This window comes from Pipistrellus hanaki, assembly GCF_964339955.1.
Source record: "Pipistrellus hanaki genome assembly, chromosome: 7".
NCBI lineage: Eukaryota > Metazoa > Chordata > Mammalia > Chiroptera > Vespertilionidae > Pipistrellus > Pipistrellus hanaki.
This window is the reverse complement of record NC_140509.1, coordinates 10,159,026-10,175,814: the sequence shown is the minus strand read 5'-3', so window position 1 is coordinate 10,175,814 and position 16,789 is coordinate 10,159,026. Positions and strand designations below refer to the sequence as shown.

Below are 16,789 nucleotides of genomic sequence, written 5' to 3'. Positions count from 1 at the left end.
CCTAACCACTCTGCCTGCCAGCCTGCTCACCCCCAACTGCCCCCCACTGCTGGCCTATTCACCTCCTGCCAGCCTGATCACCCCCAACTGCCCCCCATGCCAGTGTGCTCACCCCCAACTGCCTCCCTGCCAGCCTGCTCACCCCCAATTGTCCCCCTGCTGGCCTGCTCACCCTCACCTTCCCTCCCCACTGGCCTGCTTGCCCCCAACTGCCCCCCTGATGGTCTGCTCACTCCATACTGCTGCCATGATCACCTCTAATTGACCCCCACTGACAACCTGCTTGTTCCCAACTGACCTCCCTGCTGGTTTGCTTACCCCCAATGCTTCCTCCCTCCCCGCAGCCTGATCACCCACAACTGTTGTCCCATCCTGGCCTGATCATCCACAACTGCTCTCCCCTCTTAGTCTCTAACCACCTCTTCCTTGGCCCTGCCAGCAGGGCTTTGCCCAAAAGAACATCCAGAAGGTCTCCTGGCAGGTCTCCCAGTCTAATTAGCATATAGATGGAGGCCTGGTACATGGGTGGGAGCCAGCTGGTTTGCCCTGAGGGTGTCTCGGATCAGACACACTGGAGTGTCTGGCCAGCCTGGGTGAGGGGCTGATGGCTGTTTGCAGGCTGGCCACGGTCCCCTGTGACCCAAGCTCCCAGCCCCTCCTTTTTTGCTTTTTTTTGTTTGTTTGTTTTTCAGTGCCTCCTTGAGGGGAGGCCAGGTGGCTAAAAGCAGATATCTGGGATTTATTTATCATATATAATTGAAACTTTGTAACCTTGAGTGGGGGCCAGGGCTGGCCAGGGCAGGCGGGAAGATTTGCTTCCTTCATTGCTAGGGGCAACCTAATCCTCCTGCTCACTCCAGCTCTGTGGCCACTGCCATCTTGGTTGGATAATTTGCATACTTGCTCCTGATTGGCTGGTGGGTGTGGCTTGTGGTGTAGCAGAGGGTATGGTCAATTTGTATGTTTCTCTTTTATTAGATAGGATATCTATTAATTTTTATTCTGATTTGTTCTTTCATTCACAAAATATGTAGAAATAGTACTTTTAATTTCTAAATATATGAGGATTTTTCATTTATATTTTAGTTAGTAAATTATAATTTAAGTATATGGTAGTTAGGAAATATATCTTCATGATAATCATTTAGAATTTATTGAGACTTTATGATGTAATGTATTGGCAGTTTTTGTAAATGTTCTACTTGTGCTTGAGGAGAATGGTTAATCTTTAATTATTGGATGGAGCAATTTATATTTGTTCATTGGATCCAGCTGGGTAATTTTATTGTTTAAACCTCTGGTTATCTCTGTCTTTGCTGGCTTTCTGTCTGCTTGGCCTGCCAATAATAAGTAACTGAGTAGATTTGTTCATTTCTCTCAGAGGTCCTATTGCTTTTTATTTTATATGTTGTTGAGGTGATTTTATTAGAATCCTATGTGATTAGAATTGTTGTCTTCTTCATAAATTGAATCTTTTATTGCTATATAGTGGGTTTCTCTCCAGAATGATACTTTGGTCCTTAAGGTCTATGCATTTTATTTTACCAAAGCTATATCAGCTTGCTTTTAGCTGTAGTAAAACTTGAATATAAACATGTTCTTATCCTTTAGATATATCTCTTATAATAACATATAACGGGTCCTTTTTTTGTTGTTGTTAAATCAAACTTGACAATCTCTGACTCTTAACTGGTAACTCACCAGTTATTCTAGTTACCTTTATTGTAATTAATGATATATTTGGACTTGTTTCTGCAGTCTTCTATCTGTCATATTTTTTCTCTTCCTTTTTGGTTTTTAAAATAAATGATTCCTCCTTCTTCCTACCAAGACAAAACTTTAATCCAGTTGTTGACCCTTGATTTTATTAAGGTCCAATCCCTCAACTCCACTTATTGTTGATATTTTTGAGAATTTTCTTGTGGGTTATTATGAATAGCCTTCCCCTGTGTCTCTCCTAAGCACACTGGCTGTCATTTAAGATAACAACAAACTATTCCAAGGAATTTGGTCATCCATAATTGTTGTAGCATCTTCTGAATTTATTTTTCATCTTATTTATTTCCTCTAACAGTTTTTCGATGTGGGTCGAATGGTAAATCTAATTTTGATAGTAAATCTGATTAAATCTGGTAAACCATGCAGTGTTTATAATGCTTTAAAGTATCCAAATAGTAGCTTAAAATGTTATTTGAGCGCATATACAATTCCAGGTTCAGAGTTCATTCCTTTATTATGTTAAACATGTCCCTTCATTGTCTCCTTATACCAGTATGCTTTTGGAAAAAGTCTGATGTCAGTCTGCTCCTTGCTGTTGGCAGACCATATGCTCTTTCCCCCTAGAAATTATTATAACGTTTTCTTTGTACCTGATTTTTATTACATTTTACTATATGTCTAAAATAGACTTTTCCTTGTATGTTCTGTTGCCATTCCATGAAATTGTTCTTTCAGTAATAAGCCATTTGTTTTACACATGGGGAACATTTTCTACATTATTTCTCTAGGCATTTCCTTCTCTCCAGTTTGATTTTTTTCCCCCTCTGGGACCTCTATTATCTGGGTGTTGCCCCTTCTGCTTATAGCTTCCACAGCTCTTAATTTATATTTTGATTTCTTAATCTCTTCTTCATTTCTTCTGGGAGAACTCTTTAATCTTACTTCCTAACTTACCAGTATTTCCCACGTCCATACCACCATTGATCTTATTTCTTATGTTCCTTATTTTACAATTATGTTTTTACTTAATATTCCCCCTTATTTTTTAAAATGAACATTTTTGTTTTATATTATAAATATCCTTTTAAAACTGTATATATTATGTCTATTTTATTTGCTTGATTTATTTATTTTAATCTTATTTCTTTCATTTATATATATATTTTAGATATTTTTTTGTGTGTGGGGAGTACTTGTTATACGGTGGTTCTCAAGGGTGTCCTTAGTTTAGCCTATAAGTTTGAGCCCCTAAAATATTAGCTATTCTGTATGATACTAGAAACAATTCAACATACATCTCAATTTTCAAAAAAGGAGATGCCAAGGAGTGCAGGAGCCATAGGACCGCTGCTCTGATTTCCTGAGCAGGTAAAGTAATGCTCAAGGTGATATAACAAAGGCCTCTACCTCACATGGAGCAAGAAATGCCAGATGTTCAAACTGGATTCTGAAAAGGAAGAGGCACTTGAGGTCTCAGTGTGAACATTTGTTGGATATGGGAGAGCTCCAGGGGACTTTAGGACTTTACAAACTACAGTAAAGCCTTCGACTGCGTGGACCTTGAAAAGCTCTGGGTTGCTCTGGAAGAACTGGGTGTGTCCCAGCACTTGATTATCCTGAAGTGTAACCTGTGTCGTGGACAGAAAGCCACTGTCAGGATAGAATACGGACACAGAATGGTTTGCTGTCGGCAAAAGTGCATTTTATCTCCCTATTTGTTTAATCTGTATACATACTGTCGCATACATAATAACTGGGCTAGACTAAACTCAGAGGAAGAAGTGAAAATTGGTGGAAGAAATATCAATAAGTTAAGATATGCAGATGGTACTTTACTTGCAGCAAGTACCAATGATTTGAAATAACAGAAGAAAGTGCCAAATCAGGACTTCATTTGAATACCAAGAAGACAAAAATCATGCCTATATAAGAAATACACAACTTTAGCATCGACAAAGGAGTCATCCAAATTATTTAAGGTTTTGCTTACCCTGGTTCAGTCATCAATTCAAATGGAGACTGCAGCCAAGAAATCCAGAGAAGGCTGAGACGCACAGGGCTGTGAAAGAATCAGGAAGGATCTTCAAGGGCAATGATGTGCCATAGAGAAGAAGGCTAAGATCATCCACACCCTTTTCTTCCCAATTGCTAAGTATGGATGCAAACGTTGGACAGCAAAGAAGGGTGATAGGGAAAAATATTGGTTCATTGGAAAGATGGAGCTGGAGAGCTTTACAGATACCCCAGACTCTCAGGAAGGGGAACAAGTGGGTCCAAGAGCACATTAAATGGGCAATAATGACAAAGTGTACATACTTCTATGTCTGTTCTTTGGAAAAAAGACAATGATGCTGGGGAAAATAGGAGGCAGCAGAAACGGGGGAGGACTAAGTCTGAGATGGGCTGACTTCATAAAAGCAGCCATGGGCCTGAGTCTGCAGGAGCTGAGCAGGGCTGTTGAGGGCAGGACATGGGTGTTACTCATTCATGGCATTATCAGGAGTCAGATTGACTCAGTGGCATATCACACATGGAAATAGGATTAATGGAAATAGGATTAATGCCAGAGTTTAGTTTCTAGTAGGCATAGGGAGCTCAAAATCCCAGACTATCTCAGTTATTCACTCATGTCTGTCTCCCACTGAAAGACCAGCACGATTGTGCACTGCACAGCTCCAGGTCATACTGTTCATTTAGCTTATGATGAGAGTGGCACCTGGACTTAGGCAACGTGGCAATCCTGTAGGTCTTCACCCTCAAACCTCAGGGAGAAGCAGATTTGGAAGGAGCCCTTGGGCTTTGGGAGGACGGAGGAATGAATGCAGGAGATTGTTAGATCCCCACCGGTTGTCTTGAGCTCCTCCTCTAGGGAGACTCAGGCAGCGCCCCGGAGTTTACCACCAGTGGATGCTGAGCTAGTTCTGGGGCGCGTGCCACTGATCCCTTCAGTAAGGGGACAAGCAGTGGTTGTTCTGAGGCATCAGTGGGTGAGGGCAAGAAGGGAGTCGAACTGCTTTGCTTATTATTATTATTATTTTATTTTATTTTTTTAAATATATTTTTATTGATTTTGTACAGAGAGGAAGGGAGAGAGCTAGAGAGCTAGAAACATCGATGAGAGAGTCATCGATCAGCTGCCTCTTGCACATCCCCTACCGGGGATATGCCCGCAACCAAGGTACATGCCCTTGACCGGAATCGAACCCGGGACCTCTCAGTCCCCAAGCCGACACTCTATCCATTGAGCCAAACCGGTTTCGGCATGCTTTGCTTATTATTATTGCTGACATTTTCTGCCAGGCACCTTCCACCCAGGCTACAACCCCTCCCCACACTAGTTCAGAAGACCAGTCCATCTTCCTATGAGTTTTCTAGATTTTCTTTAATTATTGTCCAGAATTCTCTGTTTCTCCAGAATCCCTCTGTGTAAGGAACCAACAACTACTGCTAATTTTCCATTTTGGCAGAGCCCCAGAGTAAAGCTTTCCCACCCTCCTTTTTTTTTTTTTTAATTTTTTCTTTTAAAAATTTTACTTTTCTATTACAATAGTAATGCATGTTTATTTTAGGTAAACAAAAGCAATTTATAACTACTACCCAATTGCAACCACTGTCAACATTTTGGTGTTTTATTTTCACATTTATTTTTTAATTACTGGATTTTTTTTGTTATTTATCCCCCTCGCCCAATTACAGCTGATATTCAATATTATTTTATGTTAGTTTCAGGGTATAGCATAGTGGTTAGACAATTATATAACTTATGATTCCCCCCCTTCCATCTATGAGCATAGAATAGCTTTCCTCTTATTTGTGTCTTCTTCGATTTCTTTTATCAGTATCTCATAATAGTCAGTGTAAAAGTCTTTCACCTGTTTGTTTAAACTGATTCCTAGGTATTTTATTCTTTTAAATGCAGTTGTAGTTGAAGTTGTTTTCTTAATTTTTCTTTCTGATAGTTTGTTGTTAGTGTATTAGTACATGCAACATATTTTTGTATACTGACTTTGTCTTCTGCAGCTTCACTATTTGTTTGTTCTAACAGATTTTAGGTGGTGTCTTTAGGGCTTTCTATATTTTATACTAGGGGCCTGATGCATGAAGATTCATGCAAGAATAGGCCTTTCTTGTCTTGTTGCGTCAGTTTGTATATTTCCTCCTTATTGGTGTGGGTGCAGCCATTTTTGTTATGGAGTTGTGGTCAATTTGCATATTATGTCTTTATTAGATAGGATTGTGTCATCTGCAAATAGTGACAGTTTTACTTTTTCCTTTCTGACTTAAGTGCCTTTTGTTTATTTTTCTTGCGTAACAGCTCTGGAGAGAAATTCTAATGTTGAATAAAAGTGGCAAGAGTGGGCATCCTTGTCTTTTTCCCAATTTCAAAGGAAAAGCTTTTACCATTCAGTATGCTATTAGCTGTGGACTTATATATACTAGAGGCCCGGTGCATGAATTTGTGCATGGATGGGGTCTGGCCAGCCTGCCCAGATGGGGGCCAATTGGGCTGGGCTGGTTGTGGGGGAGGGACCACAGGAAGTTGGCCGGCCCTGCCCCAAATGGGGGATGATCTGTGGTAGGGCCGGCGGGGGCAGGGCTGAGGGCGGTTGGCTGACTGGCCCTACCTCTGGTGAGGGTCGGGGGCACCAATTGGGGTGGGGAGTGTTGCCTGGGGGGAGGGGCTGCAGGCAGTTGGGGGGTGCCAATCGGGTCGGTTGGCTGCCACAGTGTGCATCATAGCAACCAGTCATTCCAGGCACTCCAGTCACTTGGCTTTTATATATATAGATGGCCTTTATTTTGTTGAGCAATGTTCCTTTTATACCCTTTGTTGAAAGTTTTATCATGAATGTATGATGAATTTTGTCAAATGCTTTTTCTGCATCTATTGAGATGACTGTATGTGTTTCATCCTTCATTTTGCTAATGCTGGTATATCACATTGATTGATTTGTGGATGTTAAACTATCCTTGCATTCCTGGAGTAAATCCCACGTTATTATGGTGTATGGCCTTTTTAATGTATTGTTGAATTTGTTTTGTTAATATTTTTTGTGGATTTTTGCATCTATGTTCATCTAACTCTGAATTTTAAAAGAATCATCATCTGTTATCTCATGTCTCCTTCTTTTATTTCTCTATTTGTGAAATTCATGTTTCTTTCTCAGCATTGTCTTTATTTTCTTCTTATTGCATTTATTGGGGTGACACCAGTTAACACAATTCTGCAGGTTTCAGGAGCATAATTTTGTAATGCATCATCTGTACACTGTATTGTGTGTTCACCACCCAAGTCAAGTCTCTGTCCATCACCATTTTTCACCTCTATACCCTCAGCCACCTCCCTCACCTGCTTCTCTGCAGCAATCACCACACTGTTGTTCTTGTCCATAAGTTTTTCTCTTTTTTCTATATTTTTTGCTATATCCTTCCACCCCTCCCACCATTGTCCCACTACCCACCAACTGCTGTTGGCCTGTCCCTATTCTGCTTGTTCAAAATGTTTGCTGATTCTTGGCTGTACTCATCTCAGTTCCCAAGGCCTCTGTTGGCTTGGCTGCCAGGGCTGTTTCTGTTTATGCTGGTTGCCCCTGAAGTTGTGGACAGAGGCTTGAGGTCCCGCTAGTCTTCTGGGCCTAAGGGCTCCCATGTCTCCTGACTATCAGCAGCTACTCAGAGCTTCCCCCACCTCCTTAGGCTACATTAAGTGCTCTAGCCTTGGGGTAAACCCTGCTGCCTTCTCCCTGTTTTTAGAGGTGATAGGGAGGACAACTTGGCCAACCTGCCCAACTCATCCAGTAGAATTCCCCCCAAAAGGCAACCTCCTTGGCATAACCAAGGACCCTTCTGCTCCTTGTCTGTGTGACTGCTAAGTGTGGTGCATGCTAGTCACCCTCCCACTTTGTACAGAACCTTCTTTTGTGTGTGCTTTGGACCGTGGTCTCCTTAAGCCATCTTATCTCCCTCTGCTTTCTATCTTTCAGAAGTGTGGGCCTCACCCCTCACCCTCTCCAAATGACCCTTGTCTTTGTAGTCACAGCCCTGAAGACCTTGGGCGGCCCCACATTTATGGTTTCCTTGATCCGTCTGATCCCCCACTGCTTTCGGTCTTTCAGTATTTCTCCACCTTTCTGGGCCATTGAATACATTCTTTCTTGCCTTCCAGTGTTATTATGGGTGTGTGTGTGTGTGTGTGTGTGTGTGTGTGTGTGTTTTAATCCTTCTGTTGTTTCTGGAGATTTTTGGTGGAATGGAGGAGTCAACAAACTAGAGTATCAGAACCTGTGAGTTAGTTATTAAGAGCATAGTTCTGGAGTCAAATACACATGGATTTGACTCAGTTCTTCCTCTTACTAGCTGTGTGCCATTTTTTTTTACTTCTCTAAGCCTTTCTTTTTTTATCTTTTAAATGGGATCATTATTATCGTGACACTTCAATGAGCTCATGTACTCAAGCCCTCAGCAGAGCCTCTAGCAGAGTGAACACTCGGTGTTTAATCTTTTGGTTAGTTTTATCATTGTTTTTATTCTTGTTTCTGATTAAACTGAGCCTAGTTAGTTGAGGTCCATTCATGTTACTTGGATGCAACCCTCTCTTGACCTCACCAAGAGCAAGTAGGCTGATGCCTCCTCCTCTCTTCCTACAGCCCAGCTCCATCAGCTGGAGGGGCTGAGGACCATCGGCGTCACCACCAATGGCATCAACCTCGCCCGCCTGCTGCCTCAGCTTCAGAAAGCTGGTCTCAGTGCCATCAACATCAGCCTGGACACGCTGGTGCCAGCCAAGTTTGAGTTCATCGTCCGCAGGAAAGGTGACCATGTAGCTCCCAGGGGAGGTGCCCGCCCAGACCCCGGAGCTGGGGCTGGGGCCAGAGGCCTGGGCTCTCACTCTTGGGGTCTTGGCTAAGGAAAAGCCTGGACTTCACCCCTCACCTTCTCCAAATGCCCCTTGTCTTTGTAGCCGCAGCCCTGAAGACCTTTTGGGGTCAGATGCTAAGAGCTATGGCGACCAACTTCCCTGTGCTCTGTCCCCAGTTTGCTCATGTCTAAGAATTTCGTTTTGAAACCAAGATAGCCCCTGACAATCTGGGCTGAATTGGTTGCCTTGTGATGAGTTTCGAAGAAGTGTGGGGCCGCCCAGGGTGGAAGCAGCAGCCCTGAGGTGCCAGGGTCGGGACCAGCACTGCCAGGTGGAGGTCCCCTAGCAGCCCCCAAGGGTGTTCCCTGTGCCCATCCTGGATCTAAGCCTCTCCCTTCACCCCTGCAGCAGGGACTCCCACAGCCTCCTCCCACTGGGCTTCATCAGGGAGGGCAGAGCAAGACTGAGATCCACCAGAGTCCCCTGTGGTCTCAGGCCGTGGGCTTCACATTGGGACAGAGGCTCCGCCTCTCCCTGTGCCTCCCTGCTCACAGTCCTCCCTGTGCTGAAGTGCTCCCGAGGCCTCGCCCTCAGTGAAGCCTGCTCTAGGCACTAGGAGGGGACAGACAAACAGGACATTGCCCTGCAGGACGGGCTCCTGAAAAGGTGTGAGGCCACTAGGTTTGTTTAGTGGTGTCCATTGAATTGCCAGCAAGGGAGAGAGAGCTATTGCACATTCCTCCTTTTGCCCTCCTTCACTGGGCCAGAAATGCTCTGAAGACATCCTTTCCCTCAGCTGACATCCCGGCTAGGAATCCCACATGATCTGCAGACTCTGTGGGCTGTGGGTGGGTGAGTGAGATTAGCAGGTAGTGGGTGCAGGAGTGAGCTGAGGGGAGGACAGGCCAGCCTGGGTGAGAACAGAGACAGGTGGGAACCACATGCATGGGAATCGCTCACCAACCCTGACACAACCACGCACAGTAGGTGCTAGTGAGAACGTGTAGATTGTATGAACAGAGGGGCCGTTGGGGAGGAGGCCTGGGTACAGGTCAGGAGCCTGTTTTCTGAGATGCGGTGTGTGGCAGCCAGCAGGGCCCTACTTCTCTGGGCCTCGGTTCCCTCAGGACTGAGAAGGCCCCCCAGGTCTGCATTGCGCACTACAGCCCCGGGGTCAGACCCAGCCCCTGCCTGCTTTTAACAGCCTGTGAACCACGAATGGACTTTGTAGGTAACATTTGCAGTCAGTTTAATGATAGGGAACATTAACTACGAACCCCAACCAAGCAAAATATTATCCTTGTAAAAATAATTAATTCCTTCCATTCCATACGTGGGCCTGTATTACCAAAAACTATTCTCAATCATTATCATATTCTGAATTGAGCCAATGAAATCTTTATGACATACGCCTACTTAATATCCTCAATTTTGCCTCTTGGCCTGCAAAACCTAGACTCTTTACGACCTGGCCCTTTACAGAAAAGCTTGCAGGCCAGGCCTCTGGTCTTAGAGATGCCTTACTGCTGTGTGCTTCCTCCCAGGCTGTGAGGGAGGGGCCCAGGGAGAGGGAGGAGGTTCCTGACCGTTCCTCTTCCTCCCACAGGCTTCCACAAGGTCATGGAGGGCATCCACAAGGCCATCGAGCTGGGCTACAGCCCTGTGAAGGTGAGGGGGGGGCCACTGCTTCTGTCCCTCCTCCCCGGCTTAGCCTTTCCCTGCCAGCTCCCGGCCACCACTTCCCTACCCACTGCGTGCAGCCCTGCCCCTCACAACGCAAGCGAGGGCAGAACTGTGACCCCCATGGGTTCCTCCAACCCAAGGAGAGCTGTGGGGTGAAGGGTAGGGACCGGGACCTCCACTGGAGAGCCGAGGCAGGTCCCAGATCCCCAAAGGTCACCCCTGCAAAACAGCCCCGAGGGACAGCGCTCACGGTCCCTTCACCCCGGGCAGGTGAACTGTGTGGTGATGCGCGGCCTGAACGAGGATGAGCTCCTGGACTTTGTGGCCTTGACCGAGGGTCTCCCCTTGGACGTGCGCTTCATAGAGTACATGCCCTTTGACGGTCAGTGATGTGGGTGTGGAGGGCAGAGGAGGCTGGGCCTGCGGGCAGAGCATGGACACCCCATGGAGGGTGTGTGGGGCATCAAGGCCTGGCTTACACTCAGGGTGCTGCTGACCTCCGACCCTGCTGTGTGTCTAGAAGCTTCTCCAGAGATGGTGGGGAGGCCCAGGCAGGGCTAGGCTAGGGCTGCATGGGCATCGGAGGTTTTTAGGAGGGGCCTCCTGGCTCCAGGGCTGTGCAGGAGGGTGGGCTTCTGCCGTGCTGGACTGGGAACCTCCAACCCCAATACAGGCAACAAGTGGAACGTCAAGAAGATGGTCAGCTACAAGGAGATGCTGGACACCCTGCGGCGGCAGTGGCCGGAGCTGGAGAAGCTGCCCGAGGAGGAATCCAGCACAGCCAAGGTGGGGGCAGCCTAGGGCTGGGCAGGGAAGTTCGGGAGAGCTGGCGGGGTCCACGGGAGGTCAGCGAGCAGCAATGTAGGGCAGTGCCAGTTAGCAGGACGCCCCTCGGTGCCAGCATAGCAGCCTCCCTTTTCTGGATACAGAGGATATGGAAGCGGCCGGTTGTGGGACGGGGGTAAAGTGACTTGACATAGGACACAGGCCAGTAAGAGGGGGAGGGGTGCTAGGTCTACTCCTCCAGGGGCCTGCTCTGGCCACGGTGCTCCGGTCCCCGTATCCTTAGCTGGTCTCCTCGCAGGCCAGGCACGGGCAGAGCTCATCCCCCACTCGTGCACCTGAGTCTTCTGTGGTCTGATGGCCCTGGGTGCTCCCTTCTGAAGGCTTTCCCGAGAGGCCATGAAGTGAGGGCTCGGGTAGGCAGGGAGAGTGGGCCCTCCTGCCCAGGTTCCGCCACTGCCCTTCTCCCTCCTCGCCCAGTCCTTCCGCGTCCCTGGCTTCCGAGGCCAGCTCAGCTTCATCACGTCCATGTCTGAGCACTTCTGTGGGACCTGCAACCGGCTGCGCATCACAGCCGACGGGAACCTCAAGGTGAGTGTCCACGTCCCTCCCACTGGCCCCGGGTGGAGGGGAGACAGCGGGGCACACGGGGTCAGGGGGTGAAATAGTGTCAGCTTCGGGGAGGTCATGGGAGCATCAGGGGAAGGTGAACTCATGGCAATAATGGGACCTCCCTTCCTCCCTCCCCCTTTCCTCCCCCCTCCCTCCCTCCCTCCTTCCCTCCCTCCCTCCCAGTAACTTGCAGCTGATTGGGAGCCACTTTCCAGGACTTGGTGTTACCATGGTGGGGGAGGTGGTGAAGAGTCACTATGCACATTGCCACCCCCCCCCTCCACCCCCCCACCCCCCCCTCCCCCGCCCAGTTGGCCCCTTCAGCCAGCCAGGGCTCAGCTCTGAAACCAGCCTCGTTACTTATGTCTAATGAGCATGTGCTGTGTGCCTGCCCTGAGGGATGAAAGGGAGCCATAGACCTGCCCCCTCCCCCCATTAGGGGCGCACAGGCTCCTTGCTAAGACCAAACAAAGCTGTGAATGTGCGCAGGTGCAGGATTCTTGGTCCAATGAGTGATGACCTAAGGGTGATGGCTATAGGGGGTGGGCCTGAGGACAGTGGTGGACCTCAGTGAGCCTGGAGGATGGCCCAGCTGGGTGGAAGTGAGGGCAGGGGAGGAGGCATGAGTGAGGGCAGCATCCTGGGCAGATCACAGCTGGACCCGGGAGAAGCATGGTAGGGGCTCGAGTGCCCAGGGAGAAGGTGCGGAGTGTTCTGTTGACCGGGCTGTGCAGGGTTTCTGAGCAGGAGGGAGACCTGGTCCCCTGTTCACATTTTAGGAAAAATAGCCTGCAGGTGGAAGCTGGAAATAGGAAGACTGGTCAGGTGGCCATTTTGCGATGTCCCAAAAGTGCAAGAGGGGGCGGAGAAGGTGGGAAGGAGGAAAGGGGACGTGGTCGTGCAGGTGGCGGTGGGAGAAAGGCGTCAGGGATGTCCACTCTGGGACCCGGTTAGGACTGAGGGGCGGGATGGGCTAGGGGGTTTCAGATGCTTCAGGTTTGCCATCCAAAAGGAACCCTTCAGCTGTTACTATTGTAAAAAGCAAAAAGGTTTTCCTGGGCTGGGATTTAAAGTGGACCTGAACTGTGGGTGGTGAGTCAGGGCCCTGCAGGAAATGGAAGGTGGGGTTCACCGGGCTGAGGGAGCAGGTGAGGGGAGCTGTGAGGGGTGTTGAGGCACCCCATGAGCAGCAGCTGGACCCCTCCTGGAGGGAGCAGAAGGGAAGGCGGTGCCATTGGGGCCAGTGAAAGCGGAGGCTGTGCATTATGAGGCTGTCATTATGGAGGGAGGCAGCCGCTCCAATGAGTCAGTCAGAGAGGGAGGAAGCAGGGAGCGAGCGCCAGCCTCCCTTTCCTCTCACGCTCTCCTCTCCAGCAGCCCAGGCCCAGGCAGAAGCAGCTGGAGGGGCCTGGAAAGTGCAGTCTGGGCCTCCTGGGGGCAGAGAGGGGGGGAGAGTAGAATCCGGGGCCTGGTGGGGAGTGAGGATGGGAGCAGCTCGGTGAAGTAGGTGGACCTTTTGCTTGGATTTCACTCCTGTCTTCTCTGGTGGTTTCCGCCCTCAGGGGCTCCGCAAACATCCTTCTGACTCTGAGTCCACAGAGCCTTGTATAGCGCTGGCACATAGTAGGTGCTTTATAAGGCTCTGTGGGAGGGTGGTGGGTCTCTTTCTTTCTGGAGCCCCCAGAGCTCCAGCCTCTCTCGGGGCTGGGAGCCCTGAGTCAGTGTGCCTGACCGCAGGGTGGCCTCCCTCAGCCCTCTACTGTCCGCTCTGGCGTGGGACAGGGCAGGCAGGGGATGTCCACGAGACGGGGAACCAGGAGGGCCCGAGGGAGAATGGGACGTGCAGAGGGACTTGCTGGTCTCAGCGAGGACTCCTCAGGAGGCCATTCCAGGGAAGGTCCCGGAAAAGGGTGCATTTGGATGGCTGTCTCCATGGGCAGCGATTCCATTTTTTAAGGTACATTCTCCACGCTGAAGGCGACAGGGTCGTAAGCCAGAGCCAGGCCAAGGACGTCTGAGTCTGCTTCCTGCCCTCCCGCCTGGCTCCTCCATCCGGCGCCTTCTGCCCCTTGTGCTGGGAAGTCCTGCCCTGACTGTGCCCGGCCGTGGGAGGCCTGGACGCTGTCCCAGCCCAGAGGGTTCTTCAGGGCTGGGCCAGGCGAGGGATGGAGGAGGACGGACGCACATTGTCCTCACCCTGTGACACCCCCTCAGGTCTGCCTCTTTGGGAACTCCGAGGTCTCCCTCCGGGATCACCTGCGGGCGGGGGCGTCCGAAGAGGAGCTGCTGGGGATTATCGGGGCCGCTGTGGGCAGGAAGAAGCGGCAGCACGCAGGTAAGGAAGGGCAGGGCAGGCCAGGATGGGTGAGTGGGTCACTGTCAGCAGGAGGCAAGCAGAGTTTGGATGGCTGGGAGGACAAAGCACAGCCTGACGGGGAGCTGGGGCCTCAGGGTTGGGATGCGGTGATGGTTCTCCTGGGAGGCTGGCACAGTGGAGACTACAAGGGGCGGGTCCCCGAATTCTCCTGGGCTGTTTTATTGGTGGGGAAAGGGGTGTCATTGCCCCTCCCTCTCTCCCCACACACGGCCTCTGTCAGGGCAGGGCCTGGCGTCAGACTTCTGGGCTCGGTCCTAGGGGGCCTGCAGTACACAGTGGGGGCTTTGCCAGGTGCTCCTGGGTGAGTGCATGTCCATGGGCTGTCACCCCACTATGTCATGTTTGTGTCACGACCTGTCCCTTCTTCTCTCTCCTCCCCTGCTCTCCCTCCCCACCCTCCCCTCACCCCAGGCATGTTCAGTATCTCCCAGATGAAGAACCGGCCCATGATCCTCATCGGTGGGTGACCCAGCAGTACGTAACCACTCACCCTTGTCATTGGGGTTCCGTGGGGTGGGGCCCCCTGCCACAAGGCACCCCTAGATCCTGCATTTCATCCCGATGCTCACAGCCCTGTTTTTCTTCTGCTCCCCTTCATCCTGTCATGCCCCTCCAAGCTTTGACTGCTTCCGCTCTTCCCTGTGCACACACCCCTCACCCAGCATGACACAGGAATAGTCACTGTCTCACCAGACACTGGGGTGGTCCTCAGATTTAATGGTCACCAAGCTGCCCCCCAAATGTGGGGCTCCTGGTGAAGGCAGAGACCTTATCCTGGGCTCGGGAACGTTCTAGCTCAGGAGCAGTGACAGGTGTCTCCTCCCCTCTGGAATGTGGGCCCAATCCTGCATCGGGGCCATTGGCCCCCATTGGGCAGTGTGTCGCCAGCTTCTGCGCAGGGCAGGGCATGAGCAGCAAGCTGAGAGTGCGACTTTCAGGTTTCTTAACTCCCAGGAACCATGCGATGAGGACCTCTCTCATTGGGTGGGATGCCGCAAACAAAACACCTCATACAGAGCTGCCCGCGGTGTCTTCTCTCTCGCTCGGCTTTGTGCTCTCCATTCCTCCGCCAGTGGTGTGGGCAGAACCGGAGTCGGGGAGGGAGGGTTGTGAGAGGAGGCGGGGAAAAGATGCCCTTTGCCCTGAGTCTGTCTTCGCCTTCCTTCTTGCCTTCCAGAACCGTTTCTGATGCTCCAAGATTCCCCACCAGCCATTCCAAGCGTTTCCTCTTGGGACCCACTCGGCGTTCAGGGTCTGAGACGCAGCGTGCGTCTCTCCAACCAGGGGGCGACCCTGTGGAAGGGCTGCCGGGTGCCCCAGATGCCTCCCCTCGCGCAGCGGGGGCTGGGGGCTGGCTCCCCTCAGAGACACTACTCCTCCCACCCGGACTCAGACGCCAACCCAAAGTGCCTTAGCCCCGCGTCCCGGGCTCCTGCCGCCCACTCAGGACCGCTGCCCGCCTCGGACCAGCTCACCCACGTGGACACGGAAGGCCGGGCAGCTATGGTGGATGTGGGTGGAAAGCCGGACACAGAGCGCGTGGCCGTGGCCTCCGCCGTGGTCCTCCTGGGGCCGGAGGCCTTCAGACTCGTCCAGGAGAACCAGCTAAAGAAGGGAGATGCCCTGGCGGTGGCCCAGCTGGCCGGAGTCCAGGCTGCCAAGCTGACCAGCCAGCTGATCCCCCTGTGCCACCACGTGGCCCTGAGCCACGTGCAGGTGCGGCTGGAGCTGGACAGCGCACGCCACGCCGTGGTGATCCGGGCCTCCTGCCGGGCTCGGGGCCCCACCGGGGTGGAGATGGAAGCCCTGACCTCAGCCGCGGTGGCCGCCCTCACCCTGTACGACATGTGCAAGGCGGTCAGCAGGGACATCGTGTTGGGGGACATCAAGCTCATCAGCAAGATGGGGGGCCAGCGGGGCGACTTCCACCGGACCTAGAGCCCCTGTCCTCTCACCCACGGCCCAGCCGGGTCACGAGGGAAAGACGTCTAGTTCCTTTAACCCGTCACTGTTGACCTCCGCCGGTAGGAAGCCCAGGTCAGCCCATGCCTTCCTGCTGATGGTGACCTGCGAGGTCTCCTCTATTCGGAGAGAAAGCAGCAGGCCCTTCGCCTTCCTGGACACTAGGTGACGGGAGGGGTCACAGCGGGCGATGCTAGATGGCAGAAGTCAGCTGTGTCATCTGCAGGCCATTCAGATGGCCAGTTTCATGGCTCGCTCTGGGCTTTCTCTCCTGCTGCTTCCCTGGGGGAGAGGATGAGGCTCACAGAGCAGAGGAAGCCGCTGCGAAGGGAATGCACAGTGGCACTAAGAAGGTACGGGACTTCTCGTCTGGGAGCCACAGCCCTGCCCGCCCTGCCTCTCTGCCCTCTGCCCTCAGGAGGAGAGCCCGGCCCTTCAGACCTGCGGGCTTCCGGTTTAACAACGCACAGTCCTGCCTGCTCCCTGACCTCTGCCCCCCTAACAGGACCCACAGGGCTGCGGCCCTCAGGACTCCTGACCAGCCACTTGGGTGGCCCCTGGCCCCTGCCTGCACTGCTGTCCCCCCTCACACCACCCCTTTATTCTGGAACATATCAGGGAAAGAAGAGAGTTGGAGGTTGCCTTCACCCTCAGCGCACAAATAAAGCCTGGATGCCAACTTCGGAGACGCGGGAATGAGGACGGTCTGTGCACAGGGCATGCAGCCGCTAGGATTTCATGCCCACCCTGCACCCAGCCCAGGCCATGCCCCCGGGAGAGGAGCAGGAGGGTGC

The 16,789-nt window shown here is 51.2% G+C and overlaps 1 protein-coding gene across 3 annotated transcripts in view; it reads left to right on the top strand.

The window, feature by feature from the left end:
• Positions 1–16,681, top strand: part of MOCS1 (molybdenum cofactor synthesis 1) — a 35,642-nt gene extending 18,961 nt beyond the window's left edge. The window contains exons 4-11 of one of the 3 annotated variants that reach the window (XM_084890085.1): positions 8,367–8,531; positions 10,185–10,246; positions 10,532–10,643; positions 10,935–11,047; positions 11,525–11,635; positions 13,871–13,991; positions 14,445–14,492; positions 15,211–16,681. In XM_084890085.1, coding sequence (XP_084746211.1) covers positions 8,367–8,531; positions 10,185–10,246; positions 10,532–10,643; positions 10,935–11,047; positions 11,525–11,635; positions 13,871–13,991; positions 14,445–14,492; positions 15,211–15,971 — 1,493 coding nt within the window. In that variant the 3' untranslated portion in view covers positions 15,972–16,681. Of the gene's footprint in view, positions 1–8,366; positions 8,532–10,184; positions 10,247–10,531; positions 10,644–10,934; positions 11,048–11,524; positions 11,636–13,870; positions 13,992–14,444; positions 14,508–15,210 lie in introns of all 3 variants that reach the window. The other 2 variants (XM_084890087.1, XM_084890086.1) reach the window with 2 other exon arrangements.
• The last annotated feature ends 108 nt before the right edge of the window (positions 16,682–16,789 follow it).